Source organism: Gavia stellata, chromosome 6 (genome assembly GCF_030936135.1).
Source record: "Gavia stellata isolate bGavSte3 chromosome 6, bGavSte3.hap2, whole genome shotgun sequence".
Classification (NCBI taxonomy): Eukaryota; Metazoa; Chordata; class Aves; order Gaviiformes; family Gaviidae; genus Gavia; species Gavia stellata.
Window position 1 is genome coordinate 39,084,323 of NC_082599.1, and position 14,557 is coordinate 39,098,879.

At 41.8% G+C, this 14,557-nt stretch overlaps 1 protein-coding gene across 1 annotated transcript in view; it reads right to left on the reverse strand.

Annotated features, from left to right (window-relative positions):
• Positions 1-521: 521 nt before the first annotated feature.
• Positions 522-14,557, reverse strand: part of COLQ (collagen like tail subunit of asymmetric acetylcholinesterase) — a 41,690-nt gene continuing 27,654 nt past the window's right edge. The window contains exons 12-17 of the mRNA XM_059818561.1: positions 10,476-10,572; positions 8,549-8,688; positions 5,564-5,683; positions 4,841-4,961; positions 2,703-2,805; positions 522-719 (exon numbers count right to left, since the gene is read on the reverse strand). Coding sequence (XP_059674544.1) covers positions 650-719; positions 2,703-2,805; positions 4,841-4,961; positions 5,564-5,683; positions 8,549-8,688; positions 10,476-10,572 — 651 coding nt within the window. The 3' untranslated portion in view covers positions 522-649. The remainder of the gene's footprint in view (positions 720-2,702; positions 2,806-4,840; positions 4,962-5,563; positions 5,684-8,548; positions 8,689-10,475; positions 10,573-14,557) is intronic.

Here is a 14,557-nt window from a genome sequence, read left to right on the forward strand (position 1 = left end):
ATGCACACAGACAAATGTCATAGCCTGAAGGTGAAGTTAACCAGCTTTTTTTGCTGATTTGCTGATCTTGAAAGCACTTACTGAAGGGCCTCTGCTCCTTCGACCCACGAAGGTGTATAGTTAACTTTAAGGTCGCTGAAGTCATCACTCATGTGGATACAACACTTGCAAAGTTCACTTTGTGATAAAAGAGAAAGTCTCTATAAACTCCGCATCCAAGATATGCTTCGTGTTTATGCTGAGAAGGTTTAAAGACAAAAACCCTGAAGTGCTTACATGTAGGTTTAACAGTGCTAAGTCGAGGTAATTGTTACACGATATTCCTGGATAGTGAAATTCAGTTTCCAGCAGCTTAATGTTGCATTTGTGATGGAGAGCAAGTTGCCATCCACAGCCACATGAAAGTCTTACTGGCAAACACTCTATTCTCTATTAAGACAGGATGCAGTGGTCCTATTCTTTCCCAATCTGACTTAATTTAAAAAAAAAGAAAAACATCTCAAAATGGCCATCAGCAGCATGATGTCTCTTTGTTTGTTTTCACACAGAGGTGGGTGGGTGTTTTTTTTGTCCCAGTCCTTCTCGGATAGATGATAGTGTAGCACCTAGCACCCCACTACATGTGGGATGCTACCCACCTCCACTCCCCTCATGTGAAGTATCGACACTGTGTAGAGTCAATGTAGCAGTAAGAAGTGCATCGCAATTTTCCGTAAGACCTAAAATAAAAGAGAATATCTCAGTTTCAAAGTATGCTATAGTTCACATTAAATGGTTCCTGGATGTAACCCTCTGTAGGAGTGAAGAACATTAGAAAATGCCATGATGTGCAGCAACATATGGGAACCAAAATAAGAGGGTAATTTCCATCAGCGTTCCACTGTGTTCCCCCTTGTCAGCAAAATAAGAGTTCAGGAGAAACTGTGAGTGAAGACTTAATTCCCAGCAATGTTAATTAAAAAAAAAAAAAAAAAAAAATCCCATTGACAGTGGGACTTGAGCGTTATGTGGGAGTGAGTGCAGGAGGCCTTGGCACTCACCCATGGGAACTGTGTAACAAAATATCTGAGGTGCTGAGTTAAGTGTTTTTCCAGTTCCTTCCAATAGCTCCAGCGGGCATGACTGTGCCTGTCCTTCAACTTATTTTTCATGTACTTGAAATAAGGATAGAGACACATGCCCACCTTTGAAATAAAAAAAGTAAATGGAATGGCCCTTACAAAATAAGGAAAAACAGCGATTTTGTCTTGCTACTGACTTAAACTGAGCTGCAGTGACTCTACCTACTGAAGACCTGACCAGAGATGTTAATAAAATAAGCATTTTGATGAGTTTTTATTGCTACCATATCTCTAAGTGAATAACCCATCCATCAGATAATCCACAAACTGTGGATTAAGCAGCCATAAAGCAGGTCCTTAAAACTATGTCCTTGGATAACCCACATTCTCAGAAAACCAACATAAAATCTGAAGTGACAGTGTGTGAAATAGGAGGGATTTGGGGGCTGGAAAGAGTAGAAAATGGCAAAATCACTTGTAGCAGAGCTCTTGGAGGAAAGGGTGCTTTGGGATGAAACTACCATGGGAGTGCCACGCTCACATACTTACCCCATTTTACTCATGATTCACAGCTTTTTCTTTAGTTTAGCAGATAATTCACAGACTGCACACACAAAAATAAAGCTGCTCTTCACAACTTGATTATACATGGAAAGTGAAATTTATAAAAATTTCTCAAGCTTTTGTAGTGCTGTTTTTGGCACCAAACTTCAGACTCTTAGAAAGGAATCGTTTTCACAGTAGTAAACAGCTCCACACTGAAGATGAGATCTCTGTAAAATGTTTCAGGTTGTCAGGTCTGCTGGTCTCGATTTTAGTAATCTCTTACACCAGGAGTGCTCCAACAATTGCAGTGGAAGGATTAGCACAGCACTTGACTTACAAAGGCATCCTGTGGTTTCTTATTCCTGTCAATTAGCACATTATTCTTCCATGAACAATGAGGGCTCTGCGTAAAATTTCATTTGCAAATTAAATGTTTCCTGTTAGCCAGTAACAATACCTGACAGTTAAATAGAGGTACTGCTTTGGAGGCAAAATGCTGACCAGAGGAAGCTGCTTAAACTAAGGCAGAGAAGGCAAGTCAACAATAAGCAGATGTTTTAAATGAAGGACATTGCTAAGCAGATGCATCGCTTTGCATCTGCTATTGAGTGAATTTCCTGGTCTTTGGAAAGGCTGATAGATGACAGGTTGATTCAGAAACAAAGATACCCCATTAACGGTAAGGGCAACAGGAGGTCGGTTGGAGGTTGTGGTTTGGGTTATATTTTTTCCTTCAGTGTGATCATTTCCTTCTCATGGTCTTTCCTGCTCTTGGTATGTTATGGGTGAACATTAATGCAATGATAATGTCACCAAATGAAATCTTTGCAAGCAATAGGCAAACAAATGTCTATGTGACCGTCATTCATTTTGTACAGTAAGAGGCATGTGCTTATTACTGAAAGACTAGATTTAGCCCTTAAAGTCAGTGATACACAGAAATAATCTGACAGACTTTTTCTCCCCCACTACTTGCAGTGGTCCCAGTGGAACAAGGTTTAAGTGGGCAATACTTTTCTGTTTTAAAGCTGGCGAAGAGAAAAAAGAAAAAAAGAAAGAACAAAAAACCCCAAAGTGAAGACAGGTCATACATACCCAGGGAGATACGTTTTACATGTCAAATATCCAAAATCCTTCCCATCACAGTCTTCAACCCCCTCGTGTCTGTAGCCATCTCCACAGTAAGCACGGCGGCATCCTGGTGAAAAATACAGAAAGAAATACCTTCAAGGCATTTCGTATGTAAAAGAGGCAGGTGAGGTAAGTGGAACTAGATTTTTACGGGTAAAGTATAAACCAAGGCATTTTGGGGAGGGCATCCTGTAAGGACTATCTTAGGAGGAGCAATATTCTTCACTACAAAGAATATGCTTTTTTCAGCCTAATTTCAATAACATAAATTATTTGGGGAGGTCACAATTTCAAAAAACCACTGAGATTCATTAAGTGGTTTGAAAATCCCAACCTAGAACTTTACCCAATATTGCACACTATCTATGTGTGTCTCCTGCGAGTTTCCACATATGAACAGAATTATGCAGACCTATTGCCTGAGTATCAAAAAAAAAAAAAAAAAGTATGTAATGGTTGCCAAAAAGGTGTTTTTCCCCACACTGAAGATGAGATCTCTGTTTTTAGGAGTTTTGCTGACTCCTACTGACTTGAGTGTGAGCAGGCCTTGTGACATTTTTTCATGGTGGCTGGCATATAGGCTGCAGTAATTTGTGGGTTTGTTTGCTATTTTAGCAACTGGACTTTGCTTTTGATGTCTTCAACTTTTTGAGTGTGACTTTATAACTTGAACAAATTAATTTAGCTGAAATCCCTTTGACATCTTGGGGACACTATTAAGCAACGGATTAAAAGGACACTCAAGAATAGGGAGTTTATAAGAGTTAAAAAGTGGGTTATTTACAAATAGAAATTATTAATTAGTTGCACCAAGTTTGTTAGAAATTGATGTTTCTAAGAACAACAAGCAAATTTTACAATTAAATCCACTTAACATTTGGTTAACCTTTTTCTTTTGGTTCAGTCACAAGAGCAGAATGATGACAATGTGCTCATTTCCAAGTACTCAATGATAACTCTTTGGGTCACATCAGTGTCAGAAGTCTATGTATTGCAAGGCCTCGATCAACCTGAATCTTTGCCCAGTGTATAGCACAAAGTAGCATGATGTGCCTCCAGACAGGTGTACAATTTTGCCGGCACTAGAACTAATGAACACTATTTTCCTGCATGCTTGTTCCCCACGGTTGATTGCAAATTCTAATTAAATAATTTTCTCATGCTTGGAGCCTGGAGAGCTCATGATCTCTCACCAGATTACTCTGCAGTCAGGCAAGCTTAGAGGGGCTTTTATTTATATGTTTTCCTATACCTTTTGCAACTGAATTTTCTTTGAAATCTCTTTCCTGTTATCATTGAGAAGTTGGCTGGGATTCCTAAGTTATAAGGGGAAGGGTGGTGATGGACAAACTCACACAGAGCGTGGCCGCATACACCTCATTTTCAAAGTCAGGCTAAAAAATGGAGGGCTACAGAAATGAAAAAGAAAAAAATGCATCTTTCAGTGTTGGCTGATACTTGTTCTTATATATTCTTTGCCATCCACAACCAGCGAAATGAAAGGAAGCTTGACTAGACAGGAATCAAATGTTGTATAAACCTAATAGCCAAGGTAGTGGGCTGACACCTTCCCTACGCAAGTGAATAACAAAATCCAAAGCGGTTTCACTGGGCCCAGGATCTAGCTTACTTTTAGAAACAGCCAGCTTCAGTGCCTATCCTAAGGGGTTTTGTGGTGCAGTGCAAAAGTATGCTACAGCTTTTGACCAGAAAGCTGGCAGCCCCCAGGGAAGGTGTGTGTGTAAACCAGCTGCTGGATTTGGCTGCTGAAATGCTGTGGTTTTGCTCTGACTGCAGACACCTCTGCTCAGTGAGGTACACGGTCCTCAGTGAGGATGCATGAGAAGTACTTGGCATCACCTCTGTCTTGTGCTGATGTGTGGCATCCACATGCATGAAGGACCTCAGTTTTTGCACTATGGCCACTGTGCCTCCCGCTCCCCGTGCCTGCACTCGATCCACAAACCACGCAAGCTCCCACAAACCACGCAAGCTCCTCTGAGTGAAACACTTGTGTGATTTACACAGCAGTGTACCCTGTGGAAACAACTAATGAACCATCCCTGGTAGAAAGAGACTGCTCTTGATGCACTGTAACTTACTTATACAGTCATCAGTCACAACTGCATTGCCATCGTCGCACTCTTCCCCATCCTGTACGATCCCATCTCCACAGGTACTGCCATCCTCGAAGCGGTAATCCACGGGATAGAAAGGGGTGAGCTGGCCAAACAAACACACAGCGGTTACTGAACTGGACCATGAGCAGCCTCGCTAGGAAGCAGAGGTGAAGGGCTGTAGGAGGCAGATCCCACAACTGGGTTTCCATATCCCGCTTTTTGGTGGTTCACAGGGTTTACACAGAATCTGAGTCAAAGTCCAGTGGACACAAGAAGGATCCTGCTGCTGATTTCAGCAGGACTTAGCTTAGGTCCTTGAAGCAATAAGGAAATATGTGGTTTTGGTTTGCAGGGTTTGTGTTTTTCTGCAACTTTGTACCCTGGGGAGTTTTGCCTTATTGTGTATTAAACGAAAAATGCTCTTTACTGTCGTAATTCCCCGAACTCAGGCCCAGTTCGTTCACCGGTGGAGCCTGGTTCACAGGGAGGTTAGCAAAACCTGCAACACTGATGAGTCAACTCCTCAGTAATTAACACTCCTGTGAACAAAAGTCACAGAATTACGTACAGTTGTGGCAGTGCTCAAAAATAAGCTTTTTCTCCATTTGCTTCATTGATTCTGTATGTCAACTTAAGTACAGAAGTATGTTCTGTATTTAAAAATGAAACATACACTTACAAGTTTTCTGAGAGTCATATTTTCACCTGGATTGGGAGCCATCCAAAGGTATCCTTGAAATACAAAGATCTCTGATCTCTTCTAAAAGCTAAGGCATTTTCGGTGTTTAACCGGTCCAATTCTTCTTGATTATTCACCACAAAAATCTGAGGCACAGAAAAAGAGGTGATTGGTAACTCTCTCAAGAAGTATTGGATCGTCACAGAATCTATTTTTGCCAACTGACACGTCTCTCCAAATAGGTAAATAATCACACAGAAAAATGTTTTGGTTGTTTTCAGAAACAGAATGGTGTGAGAACTTACACCCATGGACTGCCAGACCATAAGATGCTCCTTTGTGACTGGTAAGAAGAGACACGAGTTTCCAAAGGAGACTGGTCTTTCCTGAGCACCTAGCTATGGCTCCAATGGCCCCTATTTCAAAATGCACATCCACAGTTAATGATCATACAAATACTCGTGCACAACCATTGCCGAGAAAAACTGTCAGATGCTCAAATGGTTAGATGCTGGAACAGCTGCAAAATCCATATGGGCATAAGTGCTTTTTGTGGGTTTGTCTACAATGTTTTAGGCATGCTTGTGGCTACAAAATAAATCATGCATTGCTCAATGCAATCTTCACTTATCTTTTACTACTTTGTACTTTGTTTAGATTTAACCAGCATTGAAATGTATGTTTCTTTATGTGCATATACTTTAGCCTAAACCCAAGTCTTCAATGAAACAGAAAAAATTAGTTCAAAATGGAAAAATTAGGACGAGCTGCTTTCTTACCAATTTTTTTAACATCTCAGTCACTGAAATTGGCTGTAAGGGGCATTAGGAAATAATCTCTTCCTTCACCAGCTTAATCAAATTAATTTTAGCAAGATTCAAACCATTTTTAAATTAAGAAAAAGCAAATGGAGTGCTTCTGAGCAAAATGGATTTGGGGCTGAGCCTGATTCCCACCAGCATAAAAGGAATTGGCTCTTTTAAAAACAAATTACCCTGAAATTTTTACATAGCAGAATATTCCCATAGCCCTCGACAAAGGCCAATTTCATTAAAGAAGCATTGAATAAAAATGCCTTCAGCTTGAATGAAAGAAAGCAAAGAAATAGAAAGCCATTGTGTTCAGGAGCTCAAGTCCCAACCCCAAAGCTCTAATTTCTCTTGAAATCAATAGCAGATCTGTGCTCTCTGAAACTCTCTGTTACAGATACTGGGCTTTGAAATTGCAAAAGATTTAAAAATTGGAATGTATCTTAGCCAGTGACAGAAAGCCAGCACTTTGTTTCCTAGCCTCTCCCCTCCTCTGGCAGTGCTGGCACGGGAGGAGTTGGCGGGTAAGTGGGCGATTGCACTGGGGACGTGCTGCGGTAGGATGCTGCTTCGGCAAACCACGCGACACGGGGACTGGGGGCACAGAGCACCTTCTCGGGGTCTTTCCATGCGCAGCTATAGCAACCCTGACAATAGTCGTCAAGTGGTGCAAGGCAGGCTTCATAACTGCTGCATGGGGATCTGAACAGAATAAATAGTAGCAACGTTTAAGCTCCCGCTCGTGACACTCGAGGGAGTAAAACAAATGGGGCAGGCAAAGGGGGAGCGCTGCTCTGCAAGCGCTCCACTTTCAGAGCGGAGGCTTGCCTCTTTGCCATCCCTCATTTCTGAGAACAAAATGGCACTTGATCATCATCAAATGAGGGTTCATAGAGATAGTATAGGGTACTTATATTTTAGGTAGTTACACTCTCATTACCATCTTTCAAGATCCAATATGAAACTGTGCCAGATGGAAAAGAGGGTCATAAGACCTACACAGAATATTGCAAGCCTTATACCTTATCCTATGAGCTCTCCACGCCGTGAAGTACACAACAGTTTTTTGCACTAGTGTGCAGCATGATGTGATATGCACCTTTATTTCCTGCACTTTTTTCTCTCACCATTAAGTTTTAAAAATACCATTGCTTTTTTGTAATACAACACAGACAGGGATGAGCAAGCAGCTGACAAGACTTGCAGCACACTCATGCAAAAGATTGAGTTAAATGACCCAGTTTAATGGACAGTGTTGTGAAGATGTCCCTTTCACACACTGTAACAGCTTTCAGATAATGTGACAGATGGGAAAGTTAACACAGCTAATTGCTTCTTATTGTCATTCAGAGATGACCAGGCACGGCACAATATCCACTTGCATGAGTGGAGTGGCTGGGCTATGCTGGTACACAGCAGCAAGGTAGCGTTTTCATTGCTGATTAAGTGCTACAATGAACAGAATAATAAGGCAGGGACCAGCAGAAGGAAAAGTACAGAAATAGTATTTACAAAGCCCAGAGAAATCAGAGATGAAAGATTGCTAGGTCACTTCCCACCAATCACTTGTTCTTTAAAGTACTTTTTCCAATTTACTCGTAAAAATGCTTTCCAGAAGGCTAGAGGTTGAAATTAGCTATCTAAAGTGTATGTCTACAGACAGGAGCTCAGATGTCTGACTCCCATGGTGCATGGAGACTCCTTTTTGGTCCAAGGTAGAGGGTCTGTGCTTTGGGAGAAAGTTCTATTGTATATGTGAAATGCTTGGCCTCGATATTCAATTCTGAAATCACTGTCTTTGAAGAAGAAGATATAAAAATAAGTAAGAAAGAGATGCTTATTTCACTGACCAATCTGAAATATATTTCAATTTACTGAAATGAAAAGAACAGATTATATATGTACAGTAGGAGATGGAAGAGAGCATCCTCAGACTTGAAAAAAGGTTTCTAAACACGTGCTACCTAACTGATGATTTGAAACATCTGCATTTCAGCACCTCAACCACACAACCCTCAGACTAGTTATGAGACCAAACTCTTTTGCACCGACTGGATCTCAGAAGCGGTGGATACTAGAAATATCAAATTGCCCACATACAGACATCTTCCCTGTTAAATCCAAAATACTAGTGAGTACACCACCTCTTGCAACAGAAGTACTTAAGAACCGCTCACATCCTCTCCCAGAAAATCTGCTTACCGCAGGGACTTTCGGATAACTGTGTCCAAACACAGGTTCCTCATATGGCGGGTTATTCACATGTTGTGGGGATCTGCAGAGGCATCTTCCTGGAGGCCCTGGAAGACCTCTTTCTCCTTTTGGTCCTATTGTGAGTTGCCCTAGGAAGCAAAATGCCAGGTTGCCTTGTTATGAAGTTAACATACAAAACACAAACGCAGCCTTAGTGGAAAAACTACAGGTCAGGTGGATATATGCATTTACATAAATTTTCAGAGATGCACATCTCCCACCAAATCCACTGGGAACTGAAGGAAGTGAGTACCAGAACCACCGATTCCAGCACTTCAGGAGAAAGACCAGGGTTTGTACCACAGTCATTTTTTTTTCAGATCACTTTTTAAATATTTCTACCAACTTTACAGAGAAAAAGAGAGGCCATTTGCTTAGGATTTCCAGATAAATGTCAGCCCATTTGAAGCTACAGAAATTCAGGTCATGATGAACACACGGATCACTCTACAGCACCTATGCACCAAGTTTAGTAGTCAGACTCTGTAGACAGCCACAATGCATTGGGCTTGTGCATTTGTGCAACCACTTGAGCAATGCTGTTTCAGAGGTTTCTGTACAAGAAAACCCATCCAGAAATAGAGGACTGCTACAAATAAAAATTTAAAAAAAATACTGCTTTTTGACTTTCAAACTTTGGCAAGGATGCGCTACTCTGCAGAATTAGACTATGAGCCAACATGTTCACACTGCAAGCAGTGACATCATTACATAAAGGTCATTTAGGATCAGAATTTATATTCTAGAGGAAAAATATTAACAAGCCTGACACATAAACTTTCCATGGATGGAATAAAGCCTTTAAAAAGTAATCTCAAGATCCTGGCTGCCTTCCCATCAGCATGGTGAAAATTCTGCCCTCTGAAAACTTCCATCTGTTTTACTCAGGACAAAGATGTTTCATAATGGAAGACATGAGATATGTGAAGATTTTGAAGCAGCCCCCAGCTTCACAGATGTACCATTTCCAGACGATCAGAAGGAGGAGACCTCCTGCCCACTGATATAAGCAAGAGAAGAAAACGGGAAAGCAAAATGGAAGAGGACATTGAACAGACAGGCTGCAGTGCAAGCAGCTGCTGTCCACTTGATGCAACAGTAGTTTCCAACTGGTTTTGCTTTTCAAGTACTTTAGTATATATGTGGGTTGAGAAACTCTACCTGAGGGTTCACTGTCACTGAACACTGGGGGTCGTGTATTGTCCTTCATGTCTACGCTTGGTCTTACAAGCTGCCTAGAGTTCATGTGCATGCATAGCTTTGAAGCTGTTCAATTATCAGTTAGAAGATTTTTCTCATTATTTTTACAACACGCACAATTGCAGCAAGCATAGATCTACAGCACTTCACTAAAAAGAGAGAGGGTTTTTTTCACCACCCTTTTTTTCCCTCTGACTCCTACCCCTTTCCTTCTCTTCCCTTCTTTTCTTGCTGCCATTGTGACTTGACTCTCATCTGTTTCTCTTTTACAGAGTTGCATAGGGTGAGCATGTCCTGGCTGGTTAGAAATCGCAATGTTTCACTGTTAGCCAGGGTATCTGGAGAAGCAGCAGACCTTTGATGATGGAGATTAACTAGTCCCTCCAAGGCTGCCAGATGGTTTTTCATCAACCCCATCTACCAAAGTCCCACAGGGACCACATAGACCATGTTTTTGGTTTTATCTGTAGGCTTTGAAGAAAGGTATAGAGTCCTTACAATGGACAAGGATGGCATGACCTGCCTTCAGGAGAAATCCTCTCCTTGCTGTCAGTGGAGAAGCAAACGAAGCCCTGCAGCACTTTTTGTAAAGGGGCCTATGTAGGCAAACGTGATGGGTCAGGAAGGGCTGGGGAGCAGGGACACTGTTCAGGAGATCACCTGATCTCCTGCTTACCTGATCCTGAAGGTCCAGGGGGGCCCGGCTGGCCAGAAGGACCAGGCCTTCCAGGTGGACCCATAATACCCACAGGTCCAATGTCTCCCTTTAGTCCCTAGGAGAGAGGAGACATCCATTTATTTGCTAAACTATTAATATTAATTAATTAATTTTAATTTTTAATATTAATTAATTAATTAATATAGCCAAACTATTAATAACAACCTCTTCCAGCCAGCACTGGCTTCCCTTTCAAGAAAGCCAAGATGTTTGCCAATAGGGACATGCAGCATGAACTTCATAGCCACCACCCCAGGGAAGAGGTGCTGTCCTCTTCTACGTGGAGGCAGAAAAGCATGTCCAGGCAGGAATTCTGCTCCTAAAAGTGGCTGGTCCCAGCAGATCTGCTCTGTGTGAAGTCAGGAATCACCCTGCTCTGACTCCAATCATTTGGTGGCCTTTCTTTAAGGATGCCTTTTTACCTCGGTAGCTCTCTAGGAGTCAGTGCATCTCAGAAAGAAAGGGCTGGTGGAGCTGAAACAGGTGACCCTGGAAATCCTGAGTTACTGCACTAACACACAATGGGGCAAAAAAAAGAAAATTCAATAAGGCGTCGGCAAGGGCTTCTACAGTGACATTTCCCAGTTTTAGGGTGCAGTTTTTCAGAAGCACGCTAATGACTTTGAGGCCCACACTATTTTCAGAAGTACTTTAGGTGCCTGGACTCCTGTGTCTCCTCGACTTTCATTGTGGGTATAGCTATGTTAACAAATCATCGCAAGGCAAGCAAGGGCTTGGCTTTACAAAGCGCAAGCTAGTGTGTGGCAACACCATGCTGAAAAATGGTGTCCCTCCAAAATGCTGTAAAATTACCTATGGGAGATGAGCTTACACACAGTTATCATACAATAGCTAATATTCTGTAAAATCAGTCCTAATTTGCCTCACGGGAGGTTGTTTGTGCAGCTATACGCTTAGGCATTTGGAATTTTCACCTTAGAACAGTTCAGCACCTTCCTATTTTTGCTCCTGAATTTATTATGGTGACACTTATTAAAAATAACTATATTTATCTTCCTGCTCATACAGTCTTCAAGGCTTGGATTTCTCAGATTTATATTTCGGAACTGTATTACATAGATTAAAGTTTAAATATCTGATCTGATTTTTATGTAACAGCATACATTTTTTAGCATAACAAAAATGATGTGTGTTGTGTAGATTTCCTTTAATGACAAAGGACATGAGTTCCCTGAAGATGGTGTAATTCTGGGTTAATGTGCATTCACAGGTGCATGATGAGTGGTTGCATGTCTAATTTCGGAGTAATGAAGCATATATAATAATATATGCTAAAATAATTTTTGTTGTATAATATGTTGTATCCCATAGATATGTTTGAATGTCACTTGCACCATTTCAACAGAGGAAGGTTGATTTTGCCATGGCCCATGAAGAACTAATTGAATATTTGCTTTGTTTAATCCTATTAGGTAAGCTCTGTGCCATCAAAGTCTTCCAGGATTTATGTGAACGTCAGCGATGCTGATCCCTAATTACTTCTTACATTACGCAACACAGAACTGGCAGACCTGGATTTTGTAGCCCCCAAGAAGTCTGTGGGAAATGTCTTTCTCCCACACAACAGTGATCTGGCAGAGGCAAGCCAGGGCCAGTTGGACATGTGCTGCCTGAAAACGAGATGTCTGCTGTGTCTCCTGCTTTGGAGGAATGATTGCTTAACGATTTCTTGTTTAGCACAGATAGATTAAATAATAGTGGCAGAGATTTATATTAAATATCTTTGTCTTGTTTCTTTTCACATGCACCCATGGCATTCAGAAAAGCTTTGCCCATGGACAATTTTTATATTCCTCTCCCTTTTCTCAAAGTAACGTTATCTAAAGCTCTAAGTCATTCCTCCTTATCAAGGCTGAAACCCTAAACTTGCTCCTTGGGGTCAATTCCCAAGTTAGAAAGCTTTGGGTGTTGTATCTCAGTCAGAGGGCAGTGAGGCTGTGACTTGTGACTCCCGCTTCCTGGCCACCTTTTAGGAAGAGCCTGCCGCAGAGGAGAGCTGAAGAAGTCAGTGAGATAATCAAGACGTATCTCAAAATGGAAGTGGAAGTGACACCTTCTTAATTTAGCTGCTTTTATCTAGGGATGTCAGCTGGATCAAGAGACAGGAAATGGCCCCATGTTGATGGAAACTATCCTCTCAGCTCAGCAAACAGCCAGAAGATAACTACAGCACTTAAAGGCAGCAGTCAGAGACTCAGAAGCTTAAAATGCCACTCTCAAGTTTTTTCAAAGGATTAGAAAAGAAAGGAAACAGCTAGTTTACCAATTACAGAGGGAAGCCCAGTTTTCCTGCAGAAGATCAATGCTGAAATTCCTTTCAGGGTGCCAGAAAGGGGTTTGTGTACTGAGTCTTGGGCCTGGAAATCCTAATTTAGGGCCAGGCTACAGTTATTCTAGTCACACTAGTTGTTGCCTTAAATTATGACAGGCCGTCATCACTTTTTGATTAAGACACTGTGTAATGTGACAAAACACCTAAGGTCAAGTAAGGAGTGCACTGTGTTCAAGTTGATCTGCAGGCTCTACATCTTCTCTTTGCCTTAATCTACAGAAACATATTCTGTGCACACTACTTTGGCAGGACAGATGAGCACAGTTTACAAAAAAAAACCCCCAAAATACCAAAGACCATGCATCAGCTTTTAAAAAGTGACAAATCAAGGACAAAATAATATTTCTTCTGGGTAATCTAGCAGACTTACGTTGCACATACCTTCCTTACTTGGTGACCTATTATTCCCTCCCCAACACCCAACTTTAATTTTTCCCCATACTGGCTATTATTTCACTTCAGCTGTTAGCTGACAGCATCAGAGCAACAGTGAAGCAGGCATGTGCTTCTGTTTGCAATCCTGGGCATAACCAGACTGCAAATAAAATGCGTTCAGCTAAGCCCATTAACCATGGCATCTACAAGCTCCTGTATCTGAGCAGATGCACATTAACACCAAAGTCGGTCTAACGAGAACAGGTTCCTTTCCCCGTTAGTCAGCGGAAAGAAACAGGCTCTGCAGGCGGCAATTCAGAGCACCAAGAACTGGTCTCCTTTGTACCCCCAATATCACTGCTTAAAATAAATACACAAGGAAAGGTGCACTCAAAGAGGCCCATTTGGTGACTTTAATAGGTAACTATACCAATATTGCTACCTCCTCCTTGGAAAATGCTATAGTGGAGGAGTCAGTATCAAATTTACACACAACTCCTGGTCTTTACAATTCATCTGAAAGTCTGAGAAAAATAGTTCCACCAGCATAATTATTTTGAGCCCTAAATAAGGACCATTTGTCTAGCATCCCATACTTGAACTGCTTCCATACAAGATTACCATCCCTTAGGGTCACTATGTGTCTTCCTGACCTTTCTCAGAGCAGAAGAATATGTCCCTGGCATCCAATACTATGGTGAGAATCATCATATAAATATCCAGTCTAACAAATCAATCTTGGTTTAGTGTTAACAGAGGAAATGGGAGAAACAGAGAGGGTGTTTTCGTGCTTTGGTTCTTTGCACTGTGGCTCTGCAAGCTGATCTGTGTTGACCAACGCTTTGGCCTGGGCAAAGCGTGACTCAACCAAATTGGATGGCGTGGACAGAACGCATCATCCAGGTGGGCCCGGCAGCAAGGGCAGAGCCTGAACGGACACTGGATGCACACTTAATGCATGTGCTAGAATCCAGAAGTGTATTACAGTGTAATACAGGACTGAGGCGTGGCTGTATAGACCAGTGGGTTTCACTGCCACAGACCGCATGCCAGTTTAATTCATTACAGCATACCATTCTTCGTGTATAGGCGGCTACTGCCAGTGCACACAAGCAGTGTTTTTGCTAGCAGTAGTGTAGCTCTTTGCACTGGTAAGCCAGGGAGAAAATTCATGGACAGGCAATGGGACATCCCTTGCAAGGTGCTGCTCCTGCCATTCTTCCTGGGGCTGATGAGAGGAGGGCTGGTTTTTGTAGCATCCACAGCAATCTGTCCCTCATTCAGAGTCCCAGAAAGCCAGTGTTTCCCTACA